At 38.8% G+C, this 13,378-nt stretch overlaps 1 protein-coding gene across 1 annotated transcript in view; it reads right to left on the bottom strand.

Annotated features, from left to right (window-relative positions):
* Positions 1–674: 674 nt before the first annotated feature.
* nkd2b (NKD inhibitor of WNT signaling pathway 2b) overlaps positions 675–13,378 on the bottom strand; it is a 66,830-nt gene continuing 54,126 nt past the window's right edge. The window contains exons 5-10 of the mRNA XM_057834141.1: positions 12,770–12,882; positions 7,526–7,621; positions 7,272–7,413; positions 2,273–2,330; positions 2,070–2,194; positions 675–1,845 (exon numbers count right to left, since the gene is read on the bottom strand). Coding sequence (XP_057690124.1) covers positions 1,241–1,845; positions 2,070–2,194; positions 2,273–2,330; positions 7,272–7,413; positions 7,526–7,621; positions 12,770–12,882 — 1,139 coding nt within the window. The 3' untranslated portion in view covers positions 675–1,240. The remainder of the gene's footprint in view (positions 1,846–2,069; positions 2,195–2,272; positions 2,331–7,271; positions 7,414–7,525; positions 7,622–12,769; positions 12,883–13,378) is intronic.

Here is a 13,378-nt window from a genome sequence, read left to right as displayed (position 1 = left end):
ATTATGGGCATTACTGAATGCTTATGACAGATGTCATGAAGTGCCATCCGGCAAATTATGCCACTAACTCTTTTTATGTCCAGCTTGGATCCTTTATATCCATTTAAAAGTGAGATAATTTGCCCGATAACACTAAATGACATCTGTAATAAGCATTCAATAATGCTCATGACAGTGTCATGTCATAATTATGATTGTCTAATGACAGTCTTATGGCGCCACTGTCAAATAAAGCGTTACCCAATACATAACTAGCGATTAATGAAACAACTGTACCAGTAACTGAAGAAATAATTAGTACAGAACATAATTTTTGATTGTTATTTATATCTGTAGCGCTGCAATGCATGCTAAGAGGCATGTTGGACAACAACATTGTTGACAGCAGGTGGCAGCAGAGGTTGACTGTCCCCCCATAAGGGACTCCATTGATGGCCAAATGAAGCTTCTTGAAGAAATGAAGCTTTGCAGCCAATTGGTTCAAAGCTTAATGGTGGTTCATTTGGTTTTATGACAGTCGGAAGCTGCTGCTGTCAAATAAGATGTTACCGGTTAATATTTTTTGGTGTAAATATCCCATAATAGACCGTCAACTTTACAGTATAATGTTTATTATAATATATAAAAGACAAAATACACATATGCATAATTATATTCATGATGACATATGCATATACAGTATTAGAATTATACAGTAAAATGTGTTTATATTTATAGATATTTTTTATACAGTACATATAGCAAGATATTTTTTTTGCATAAAAACTGGCAGTGGTGATTTTTATAGCCCCATTCCCCCCAGTATTTCTCCAATCCCCTTTAGTCCACAGACGAAGAGGCCTCTGTGAATAAGCAGCACCTTTACACCTGAGATCCATGGTTTTTAGGAGAGGTCTCCTACAGAACGTGACTTATAGCTTCAAAGGACGGCGACCGTCAACAGCATCAGGAGGGGGAAGTAGGTGTCAAAGTTCTCCTGCATTTTATCTTTCTGGTGTGTCTGTGTGCTCCCGTGACTGAAAACAGGTTCAGCAGTCCCAAAGTAATTTTTATTTAAAAAACTTATATATATGAACTGTGCCAAACAGCATTTGTAGTGACACAATTACTTCAGAAAACCTTTCTGGGCAACTCCTCCATACATGTCAGGATATATCTGTATAGCTTGAATGAGGAGAGTACAATGATCCTCGACTGGGAGTGGTGCTTGGTCCTGTCCACTGGACGTAAGCGCAGGCGGTCATGTCTGGTGGTAATGATGGTAGTGGTGGTGGTGATGGTGTTCATGGTGATGATGGTGCTCGTGGCGTTGGACCACAGGAACCACAAAGCCCGGGCTGCCCGGGTGGCCGGCCACCTGCTCTCTCTCCAGGCCCGGTAGCACAGAGGGCAAAGTGGACGGACCCTGAGGATGAGGCTGCGGGGAAATGGGCGTTTTGGTTGGGGAAAGCGCCTCCCGGGCTTTGGCCCTGACGCGTTTGCTGTGACTGTACTGTAGAGGGTGCTGATGGTGGCCGGACGCTTGAACCTGGTGCGATAAGTGGTATACATCCTGACCCCCGTGGGCGGCCGCAGTGCCACCGTGCAACACGGTTTGCAGGGGAGGGTGGTAGCCGTGACATTTAGTGGATTTACCCACACCGCCGCTGCTATTCCCTCCTTTGTTGGTTCCCTTGGGGGATTTCACAAACTGTGCTCCTTTCCCTCGAAACTCTGTGGGGTTGTAACCGTCGCCGATGACCTGCGAGCGCCGCTGGTGGGTGATCGGGGCTTCTGGCTCGTGGGAGCGGGAGCGACTCTGGCTCTGGGAGCTTCGACCCTGACTCTCCTGGGGAGGGCCTGTTCCTGAAAAACAGGTCAGAGAATTTGAGGTTGTAGGGACCGACAACTGCCACAACAGCGTGTCAAACCAATGATTAGAAATGAGACAGAGATTTGGCCTGAGTACAAAAAACTGCCATCTTGTTAATTTTCATCAAAAAAGCGTCCCAAACAAACAAACTAAAAAAAGAAATTGTCAAATTGGTGAATCTGTAGTTCATCAAATAAAAGTGTACTTGTCAATTTACCTTCAAACCTGGAAGTGTAGTTCTCTATGCCAGCCAAATCCAGGTAGTGATTCCTCCTCTCGGTGTTCTCATCCACACAGTAATGCTGGCCTTCAGTGGTTGGGGCTTCATTGCTTTGCCCCCTGCTGTTTTGGAGTAAAAAAGGGATCACAGATGTTAAATATCCATTTCGTATGTGTAAATGCAAATTTCGGTATACTGACCTGATGTAGGCAGACATGCGCTTGTCAGATGAACGACCCTCCTCTTGGTTGAGGCGATCTGAGGAAAGAAAACAAAACGGGTCCAAATTGATCAAACTAAATTGATTAAGAGTAAAACAACAACCAAGCAATTTGTGGGCCATAGCTTGTCCTCGTTTAACTTTGGGAAAATGCCAGATGAGACTGGTTTGTTCACCAGTGGCACTTATAGAAACAGGCAAGGGCGTAGGTTTGGTCTCAATATTGGTAGGGACGATATAACAGCATAACCTGCATGTACACTTTTTGCTGGGGCGGGACATTAATATGACCAAACAGATTGGGTGAACGGGGGTCAGGGCTACATTTCTCACCAATTAATAATTAATTAATTCATTCATTCATTGATAGGCTAAATGAGTAATGCAAAATAAATCTGTATTGACTTATACTAACTTTCACAATGCAAATTTATAATGTCTTAATCTGATATTTTTTCTTAAATCTAGTCGAATAATTTTCTCCATCTTTTCAGTGTTAAAGGCTAGTTAACAGATGAATGTGTCATATTATTCCACTTACTTTTAATAAATATTACTACATGTTCTTATTAAGCCCTATACATCCAAAAGTTTGTCATTTTTCCCCTAAATCTAGAAAAAAGTGCTTTCAAATAATGTTTTGAACAATATCTTTCTTGAATTCAGAACATTTGTGACAAACAAGTTTTAAGATTAAACATACAAAATTTTTCATAAAATAAGTCTGTGAAGCTTACTTTCAGCTAGCAATTTTTCTTATTTCAAGAAATCTGAGTAAAATTTACATGAGGTACTGGCAGATAATTTCACTTTTTTTCTAGTAGATTTACACTGAAAACAAGAGAATTTAATATTTTTTTTCTTTTTCCAGTTTTAAGGAGGTATATATATATATATATATATATATGTGTGTGTGTGTGTGTGTGTGTGTATTCGTTCAGGTGATACACAAATGATTTCAATTTTTGTATTCAAAAACTGCTACACCCACATTTTGAAAACTTCCAGAATAAATGTCTGTATTTTATTATAGTTTTTATTATTTTTATTTATTAAGGAAATTTACATTGCAATATTTAAACACAAATTATATTAACATACACAAAAAATACAAACTTAATCATCTCTTAACTATCCAGGAATGCTGAAGAAGAAAAAAAAGAAAGAAAAAAAGAAAGAAAGAAGAAAAAAAAAAAAAGAAAATCATTTCTTTAAGACCACTCAAAATTGTCTGAATAAATCAAATATAAAAAAACCCTCCTCAGTCAGGGAATAACAAAAATAAATAAAAATACTCTAAGACATGAATGACGGAGGCGTAGGACTTCAAAACCAGTGTCCAAAAGAAAAACAAAAACAACAACTACTTCAACTTGTAAAAAATGTCTATTTTTATGACCAACAATGGTTCAACTGATTAAATCAATTTAAAACAAACACTAAATAACATTGACTCATATGTCATATTATATGTTTTGTCTAGTGCAGGGGTCTGAGGCTGCAGCTATTAATTATTTAAGTAATCATTTAATCTATCCATTAGTTAGTTCAAATAATTGAGTAATCGGATTAGGAACATTAATGCGTTGTAGAACAAATTTTAGGAGATGTAAAAAGAAGGCTTGATAAGATTGCACTTTCAAAAGTGCATTAAATGCGAATACAATATAATATTCCCAAGTGTTTCTTTTTTTCAAACTATGCAGAATTGCACTTTCATTTCACAAGAAGAAAATGCATTTAAAAATAAATTTAAAACGCATTTAAAAATAAATTAAAACAAGTGAGCTTAGCCTCAAACGGTATTAAAAAATAATAAATGAGGATCGAAGTACAACAAAAACAACAGCTGGCTAATTTGCATCGCGAAAGTCCGCTATCTTAAATGATATAAAATGCTTTTTAAAAATGCTCTAAACATATCGTTCAAACACATTCCAACAAAAAAACTGCTAAATATACCTCTAAACTAAATTACGAATGCTAATCATATTAGCGCAAACAAAAACCTTATGTTGGTCTTAACAGGGAGTAGCTGGATCCAGCCATGTTAGATGAGTTATATCATATTCACTGTTGCTAATAGAGGGCGGTGTATCCACCCAAATGAATAAAACTAAATGCTAACACTTTCAAAACAACCCATTACAATGCTACTCTAATGAAATGAATCATTGAAGCAGCAAAATTTGATTCTAAGCTTTTTCTTATTGAATTACTCGAGTTAATCGATTAATCGATGCAGGACTACAGGGGTCTCCAAACTATTCCACATACGGCTGCGGCGGGTGCAGGATTTAATTCCAACAAAACAAGATAACACCTTTTTACCAATCTCGTGTCTCACAAGTGTAATCAGTTGACTGCAGTCAGGTCTTGCTTGTTTTAGCACGGGGGTCGGCAACCCGTGTTTTAAGAGCTGCATGCGGCTCTTTAGCGCTGCCCTAGAGGTTCCCTGGAGCATTTTCAAAAATATTTGAAAATGGAAAAAGAGGGGCGGGAAATATATTTTTTGTTTTGATATGGTTACCGTAAGAGGACAAAAATGACACAAACATTGTTGACGTTTTCCAATTCTGGAAAAATGTGTAAAATAAGTATTAAATTTCAACTTTTCTAACAATGAAGATTTGCGTCATAGCCTGCGACACACGTTTCTATCAGCAGGGCAGGATGCCAGGCAGGTGGCTAATGTAAGCAAACCGGCGGCCATGTGATTGGCCATGAATCCGAAAAGGAAAAACAAAATAACAGAGTTTCTTGGACCGAATCATTTGCATTCATTGCCAATGCGTAATGATTGACTGAATGTTTACTCTGTACTGGTGTCAACAATAATCGATGTGGCGATGCATCCCGATGCGGGCCATGGACGATGCGATTCGATGCGGGCAACAAGCCGAATCGATTCAGCACATATTAAAATATATAAGTCCGTTCAAAAATCTTCCAGTGATGCAATGGATTTGGTTTCCCCATTTGTATTATTATTCTCATGTTTACCTGTAGAGGGACCTACTGTACAAGAAATGCAGGGGGGACGAGGAACCCAAATCTGCTTCCTCACGGGAGTAACGTCACAGACATGCGCAATTGCGCAGTGCCAATCGAGAAAGCAGAGAGATAAGACATAACAACAATGGCTGAAGCGGAGAAAGAGGGAGCGCGAAAGATTATTGACGCACGAAAGACATTGAAAGCAGGCATATGGAGACATTTTGGCTTCTATGAGGTTGGTGGGAAACTTGACCAAACTTATGCAGTGTGTAAAAAATGAAAGGCTGCTACTGTGTGTAAAAAAAAAAAAAGAAAAGAAAGCCCTGGTCTCATTCAGAGCACTAATTAAATGCTGTGATGTTTTTTTTTTATTTTTATATATATTACTATTTTCATTTGACTACAACCAGGAATGACACAAGAGCCTATAAAAAGTTGTTTAATGTCTGACCGCTTGTGTTGCCTCATTCACGAAAAATATGCTTTGCTTTAGCATTTTAATGCATCCCAGGCTTTAATGCATCGTGATGCATTGCCGAATCGAACCGAATCGAATCGTGGCCCTCTGAATCGAATCGAATCGAATCGTGGCCCTCCGAATCGTAATCGAATCGAATCGTGAGGGCAGTGCCGATGCACACCTCTATTACTCTGTGGCGAGAAGTTGTCAGCGAGAGAAAAAGTGCGATTGCATTATTTCTGAAGAACTTAGAGGAGCGCAAAAATAGATTGAAGAAGTGGATTGCATCGCCAAACTTCACTACTGCTGCAGGTTTTGAGATAATAAAGCATGGAAAACCTTTCACAGATAGTGAGTACATGAAGGAGACATTCATCAACATATCAGAACACCTATTTGCAGACTTCAAAAACAAAACAGAGATAATACAGAAAATCAAAGACACGTCCAGATAAGGGGAATGTTATGCACGTTCCATTTTGTTGTTTTTCCGAAACCTCAAAATAAAAATGACATCAAAAATCTGATTTCTTTATTGCATTTCTTTAATTTCATAAAAGCAATGAAACAATTCATTAATATTGTAATGAAGTTAAACTTGAGGTGGCATCATACAACAGAGTGGTCACGTGGTGCGTTTGATGCACTGCAGGGAAAATAAACATTAAATCATGAAGGCTAATTATGTTATTTTAACCAACTCAGTCGTTTTCATAGTAGGCTAATATAGCTAATACAAATACATACAGTATGTGTTGCCTTCATTATACGTAAGGCTTATGGAGGGCTTTTAATTTTTTGCGGCTCCAGACATTTTTGTTTTTTGTATTTGTGGTCCAATATGGCTCTTTCAACATTTTGGGTTGGCGACCCCTGGGTTAAACTGTCTGTGCTCGATTAGTAGGAACAAAAACCAGGACCCACAGCAGTCTAGTGCTTTTCCAGAGTCTTGATCATTTTACTAATACAGCCACGGTCATAAGTTTTGAGACTGTATGTGACATCATAATGGCGTACAGTGTCAAGCATCTTATTATATTAGGTGACATGTACAATTTACTTTTAAATAACAACAGTACATTTCTTGTCTTGCTTTGTCAGAAATGTGTCTTTAAACAAGTTCAAAAACTACTGAAAAAGTGCCCAGCTCACACTCTCAACATCTAATCAGCCTAAAGACATAAAAAGCATAACCAAAGAGCATGCATATCTACTGGCTAATTCGGAACCTACAGGCAACAATAAGTCCGCAATTAATTAATTAGCAGAGACAAAAAAAAAAACATCCAGCTCCGAGGATCGATATATACTGTATACATCCCTAAAATATACCAACCAAATTTCATTCTGATGCCTCCACAAATAACGGTGGAGTAGCAATTTCAGTTAGACTGCTTACCAAGAGGAAGAACAACAACAAGAACAAAGGAAGTAAGTTTTTGAGTTCTTCCTCCAGGCGGTCTAAAAAGTGGTAAGGGTTAAGGTTCTTCGGCAAGATTTACTTAAGTAAAATTTTACGGACCTGTTCCTGTTTCTCTTTTGTGGCATCTCGGCTCCGGAGTGACGGTCAGCTTCACACGTAGAGTCTTGCTTTTATTATGGCAGGAGTGATTGACGGAGGCATCCACTACGTCATAGATGGTGTGCATTAGGCTGGACATATCCTGCAATCAGTGGAAAAACACACACTTTGATTGATGCTCCAACATTTGTCAAAGTGGTTAGTTATTAATTAAACAGACATACAGTATGTAAACACGACTTGAAAATACACACCTCCTTTGTCACTTTGCCACTGTTGTCAAAGTCGTAAAGTGTGAATATCCACTCCTGGCGGTTGTCATCTTCTACCGAAACATCACATTCCAAGTCCTGTGCATACATAAGAAGATGTTAATTGTTTATTGTCATAAGGAGGAATGCTATACATTGCTTGTAATACAGTAATTATTTTTCATAATTTTTCCAGAGGTTTTTAAAAAAAATTTATTTAGGAACTTCTTGTTTGCAGTAGCATAGAACTTGCCTTACATTGTAGTACTAATACGCCTCTCATACAGTATGTGTGTTTGTTTCTTTAGTGGTATAACATTTCATGTTTCAACCATGCACAACATAAAATGAAATTAAACACAAAATTAAATGTTTAACTTGAGACATTAGAGAGTAAAAAGCATGTTCAAAAAGCGAATAATGAAAATAATAATGATAATAATTACCTTGTCGTGGTTCACAGGTAACCCTTTGTACTTTATTTTCCCCTATTTTTGTATATACAGTTTACATTTTTGTTGCATTCATTTGTGTTTCCGGATGATAATTGAAGGGATCATTTTAAAACTTTTTTCTCAGAATGACCCTTGAACACTGTACCGCGTGCAGTGGAGTCACCGTGAGAAAGGAGTTGTAGGTAGTTGCCTTACGCGGGAGTGAGAGCAAAATACACTAGTGCTGTTAGTTTTTTTACGCAGGATAAATTATGGTCCTTCCCTCACCCTGTAGTTTGAAATTCAAGACAACACGCACGCTCATGGACGCCAGCTTTGGGGGAGAGCCAATAATCATCCTGGTGACTTGATCCTGGTAAAACATAATTTTGGCTTTTAATGGCCAAAATGGGGCACGTCGAGGCTACATGACCCATTATTGCGCAACCTATTATTTTTGTTTTCGAGCATGTTTGGATAAAAATACAGCGATGAACTTCCTGGTGCCATACGCAGCCCTCGTGACCGCTCAAACGCACTTTATGTGGCAAGAGCACACGGAAGAGCTGGGTGGAATCCACGTGTCAGGCGAAACATAACTGGCTTTTTAGCCCTAAACGTGGCACTCTATGCAGTAGTATGAAAAAGCATCTGAACCTTTTGGAATTTCTCACATTTCTGCATAAAATCATCAAATGCGATCTGATTTTTGTCAAAATCAGACAGATTAAAAAACAGTGTCTGCTGGTTTAACTAAAACCACCCAAACATTGATAGGTTTTCATATTTCAATGAGGATATTATGCATACAGTGACAGAAAGGGGAAAAATAAGTAAGTGAACCATCACATTTAATATTTGCCCCCTTTGGCAGCAATGACTTCAACCAGACGCTTCCTGTAGCTGCAGATCAGTCTGGCATATCGATCAGGACTAATCTTGGTCTATTCTTCTCTACAAAATTGCTGTAGTCCAGTCAGATTCCTGGGATGTCTGGCATGAAGCGTTGTCTTTAGGTCATGCCACAGCATTTCAATGGGGTTCAAACCTGGACTTTGACTGGGCAACTCCAGAATGTGTATTTTGTTCTTCTGAAACCAGAAGTTGATTTACTTCTGTGTTTTGGATCATTGTCTTGTTGAAGCATCCATCCTCTTTTTAGCTTCAACTGTCTGACAGACGCCCATAGGTTTTCCTGCAAAACATCCTGATAATCTTTTGAATTCATTCTTCCATTAATGATTGCAAGTTGTCCAGGTCCTGAGGCAGCAAACAGCCCGAAATCATGAAGTTCCCTTTACCATGCTTCACGGTGGAGATGAGGTGTTGATGTTGCTGAGCTGTTCCATTTTTCCTCCACACATGACATTGTGTGTTACTCCCAAACAATTAAACTTTGGTTTCATCAGTTTCATCAGGCAATATTTTGCCAAAACGTCTGTGGAGTGTCCAACTGCCTTTTTGCGAACATTAAACGAGCAATAATGTTTTTTTGTTTTTTTTTTTTTACACAGCAATGGCTTCCTCTGTGGAGTCCTCACATGAACACCATTCTTGGCCATCATTTTACATATAGTTGGTGTGCGCACAGAGATATTGGACGTGCCAGTGATTTCTGTAAGTCTGTAGCAGACACTATATGGTTCTTTTTTACCTCTCTGAGTATTCTGCGCTGAACTCTTGGTGTCATCTTAGGTGAACGGCCACTCCTTAGGAGAGAAGCAACAGTGCCAAACTCTCTCCATTAGTAGACAACTTCTCTGTCTGTCGATTGATGAACATCCAGACTTTTAGAGATGGTTTTGTATCCTTTCCTAGCTTTATACAAATCAACAATCTTTGATCGCAGGTCTTCAGACAGCTCTTCTGACCGAGCCATGATGCACATCAGACAATGCTTCTCATCAAGACAATTCTTACCAAGTGTGTGTTTTATAGTGGGCAGGGAAGCTTTAAACCACTCATCAGTGATTGGGGTTTTAATTGCTCTTTAAGTTTCCTTTGGCACAGGGTTCACGTACTTATTTTACCCCCTTTTGTCATTGTTTGCATGCTACCCTCATTAAAATATGAAAACCTATAAATGTTTGGGTGGTTTTAGTTAATGCAGACCCTTGTTTCATCTGTGTGACTGTGACTTTATGCAGAAATTTGAGAAATTCCAATAGTTTCAGACACTTTTTCATACCACTGTAGGTGTATTGCGGCATTTATTGTCATTTATTGAGCTGTAATGTGCAGATAAACAGTGAATAAATGTATGGAATAAAACAATGTGAATGTTTTTGATCACCACAAAAACCTCCAGCATGAAGGCTCCAGGGCCGGTCGCTTTGTTCTTCTCTAACGACTGCCCGGAGCTCACTATATTCGGGCAAAAGGACACGGAGGATCCACGTTCTCAGGCTAAACGTAACGTTGGCGTTTTAACCCAAAATGGGACACTCTGGGGTGGATTGACTGGCGCAAACCCACCTGGAATGCACACTTAAACTGTATAAATGCTTTGGGAGACAGCCGTTTTGGTAAGTTCAATCATTTTATCTAATGTTCAGATTTTTTTTTTTCATAATTTCATAGATAATATTAAACCAATGATAACATGATATATTTTATTAAGGAGACATGTATATAGAAATGTATAATACTGTATAGTATATAAAATATAGATATATAAAATAAAGTACAAGTGTTATAGATTGTCCCCCCCCCAAAAAATAAAACGGAAATCCACGCAGGACCCGGGCTTGAACCAAAATCTCAGAACTGTGAGCGGATGTACCACCCACTTTTCCTCGGTGACGCCCTTTTATTTGAAGTAGTTTGGCAAAAAATTATATTTAATTAATCTTTACAAGGGTAAAGTTGCCCAACTCTTGTTTCGAATGAAGCTTAAATTTGAGATTATCTTATTATCTTTGGCCACTGAATTTTCGGTGCACCTCTACTTAGCACAGTGCTTCTCAATTATTTTCTGTCACGCCCCCCCAAGGAAGACGTAAATGTTTCGCGCCCCCCCCAAACTCTCTGCCGCCACTGTAAATAGTATCATTTGTCTATAAAATTACTATTATAAATACGCATCTGCCTAACATTGTGTCCTTTTTTTCTAATAAAGAAAAAAAGTAACATAAATTAACTTATAATAAAGTATAACTTTATTAACATTGTTTTGTTTGTAACAGAGAAGACTTGACGTGCATCAATTTGCCTGAATTTAAAAAAAAAAAAAGAAAATCACATCCAAACTAAAAAATACACTCAAGGTACATTTTTGACCATTTGATACAGAAAAATAAAATGTAATAAAATCAGTAAATAATAACAAATTAAAATTGATTAGGAACATTCACTCATGAGGACAATGTGCCAAAAAATTTGACCGAAAAAACAAATCTGAATAAAAGGAAAAAAAAGTGTCCTTGGACAGGACAGTTTTTATTTTTGCTGCTCACAGTATTTACCTCCTTTGCAATGGTGTGGAGTTATTTTGCAATGAGCATGCTAACAATGCTCACTGGCTTACTGATATAACACTGACAAAGCAGGACGATTGTTGGCAATATTCGGCACGTTTTCACTGAAAAAAATCAAGCGGCTTAACAATGAGATTAGGGTCTAATGTCTTTAAGTGGCGTCTTAATTGATTTGGCTTCTGGCTGTCTGCTATAATTATTTTTAGACACAGTAAACAGTGGTCTTTCATCATCACCCACTGTATTAAAAGTCAAAGCTAAAAGGCAAACGGCACGAAAAAAGCGCATTCACGGCGGCCGAGGTAGAACCGTAAGTGAGGGCGGTCGTCATGACGATCCCAAGCCGAAAATGGCACTTCTCGGGCGGCGACGTGAGAACCGGACAACACAGTGGGTCGCTGCGTGAGTGAGTCCAGTCGGAAAACGGCTTTCGAAAACGGCGGTGGCACACTGCTCTTCATATCTGTTGTCTGTGTGTGCTGAGTGCTCTTCCTTAGTTCAAAAATACTGCGCGCACTCTGAAAATGAGAGCGCCACTGCCACCTACTGAGTGGATGTGCAAGTACACTTTATTCCAGTACGGCAAAAAAAAAAAAAAAAACATGTTCCCCGAGGTCACATGCGCCCCCCCTGGCATCGCTCTGCGCAGGGGGGCGCGCCCCACTATTTGAGAAGTACTGACTTAGCAAATCTGTCTCATAGTTTTGTGGTTTCTCGTCTAAATTTTACTTTTTTTGTCCTTGTTGCGTTAGGATTTCTCCAGGTACTCCAGTTTCATCTCACACTGCAAAAACATGTATAATAGACTAGTTGAATATTGAAAATAAACTATTAGCGCGATTGTGAGTGTGATTGGTTGTCTGCGGGAATGGATGGAAAAAATAAGAACAATCTCTCCTCAGATACAAACTTTTGATAATGGCTTTGTAAAAGTAACATGAAAATTTGAAGAGGCCAACATCTGGTTTGGCCAGGCGGACGAGCTGTGTGAAAAAGCAGCTCACATTTACGAGGGCTGGGGCCCCAGAGTGAAGCAGCTCTTTATTGCCCTATAATGTCTCTTTAGCACATGCGGTCAGGACTGAACACTAAAGCATTTGAAACATGGAAGCCAATCTTAAATTGTAATCTGTGCTTGAGCATTATAGTGTACAGGCAGATGTTCAGGCAACCACAATTTATTTTATTGTTCCGCCAGATAGTTTTACATGAGATACAATGAAGTAGTGCTTACATAAGGCTACAGCATTGGCCTTTGTTGGTTTGATTTGATTTTGCCTTCCCAGTACTGTTGTTCCAATAAAATAATGACAATCAGATACTTAGGTGTGACTTACATCAAGACTGATGCGTTTCTTTCCACTCGCTTTCATGTCTCGCTCGGCATCGTCCGCATGAAGGTACTGTAGGTAGTTTTCGCAGCCCTCCGTCTTCTCAGGAGGGAGAGCCACTGTCACAACACAACGAGACATACACAGAAACTAAGTAAAGGTAGAGAAAAATCACTGTAAATCACTCTCTGCTGATGTACAGTGTTATGAGAAAGTATCTGAACATTTTGGAATTTCTCACATTTCTGCATAAAATCACCATCAAATGTGAACTGATCTTTGTCAAAATCACACAGATTAAAAAACAGTGTCTGTTTGAACTAAAACCACCCAAACATTTATAGGTTTTCATATTTTAATGAGGATAGCATGCAAACAAGGACAGAAAGGGGAAAAATAAATATGTCAACCATCACATTTAATATTTTGTCACCCACTTTGGCAGCAATAACTTCAACCAGACGTTTCCTTGAGCTGCAGATCGGTGTGGCATATTGATCAGGACTAAACTTGGCCCATTCTTCTCTACAAAACTGCTGTAGTTCAGTCAGATTCCTGCGATATCTGGCATGAATCGCTGTCTTTACATCATGCCACAGCATATCAATGGGGTTC

The sequence above is a fragment of the Corythoichthys intestinalis genome, chromosome 4 (genome assembly GCF_030265065.1).
Source record: "Corythoichthys intestinalis isolate RoL2023-P3 chromosome 4, ASM3026506v1, whole genome shotgun sequence".
NCBI lineage: Eukaryota > Metazoa > Chordata > Actinopteri > Syngnathiformes > Syngnathidae > Corythoichthys > Corythoichthys intestinalis.
The sequence above is the reverse complement of the archived record's forward strand: the minus strand, read 5'-3'. Positions and strand labels throughout refer to the sequence as shown.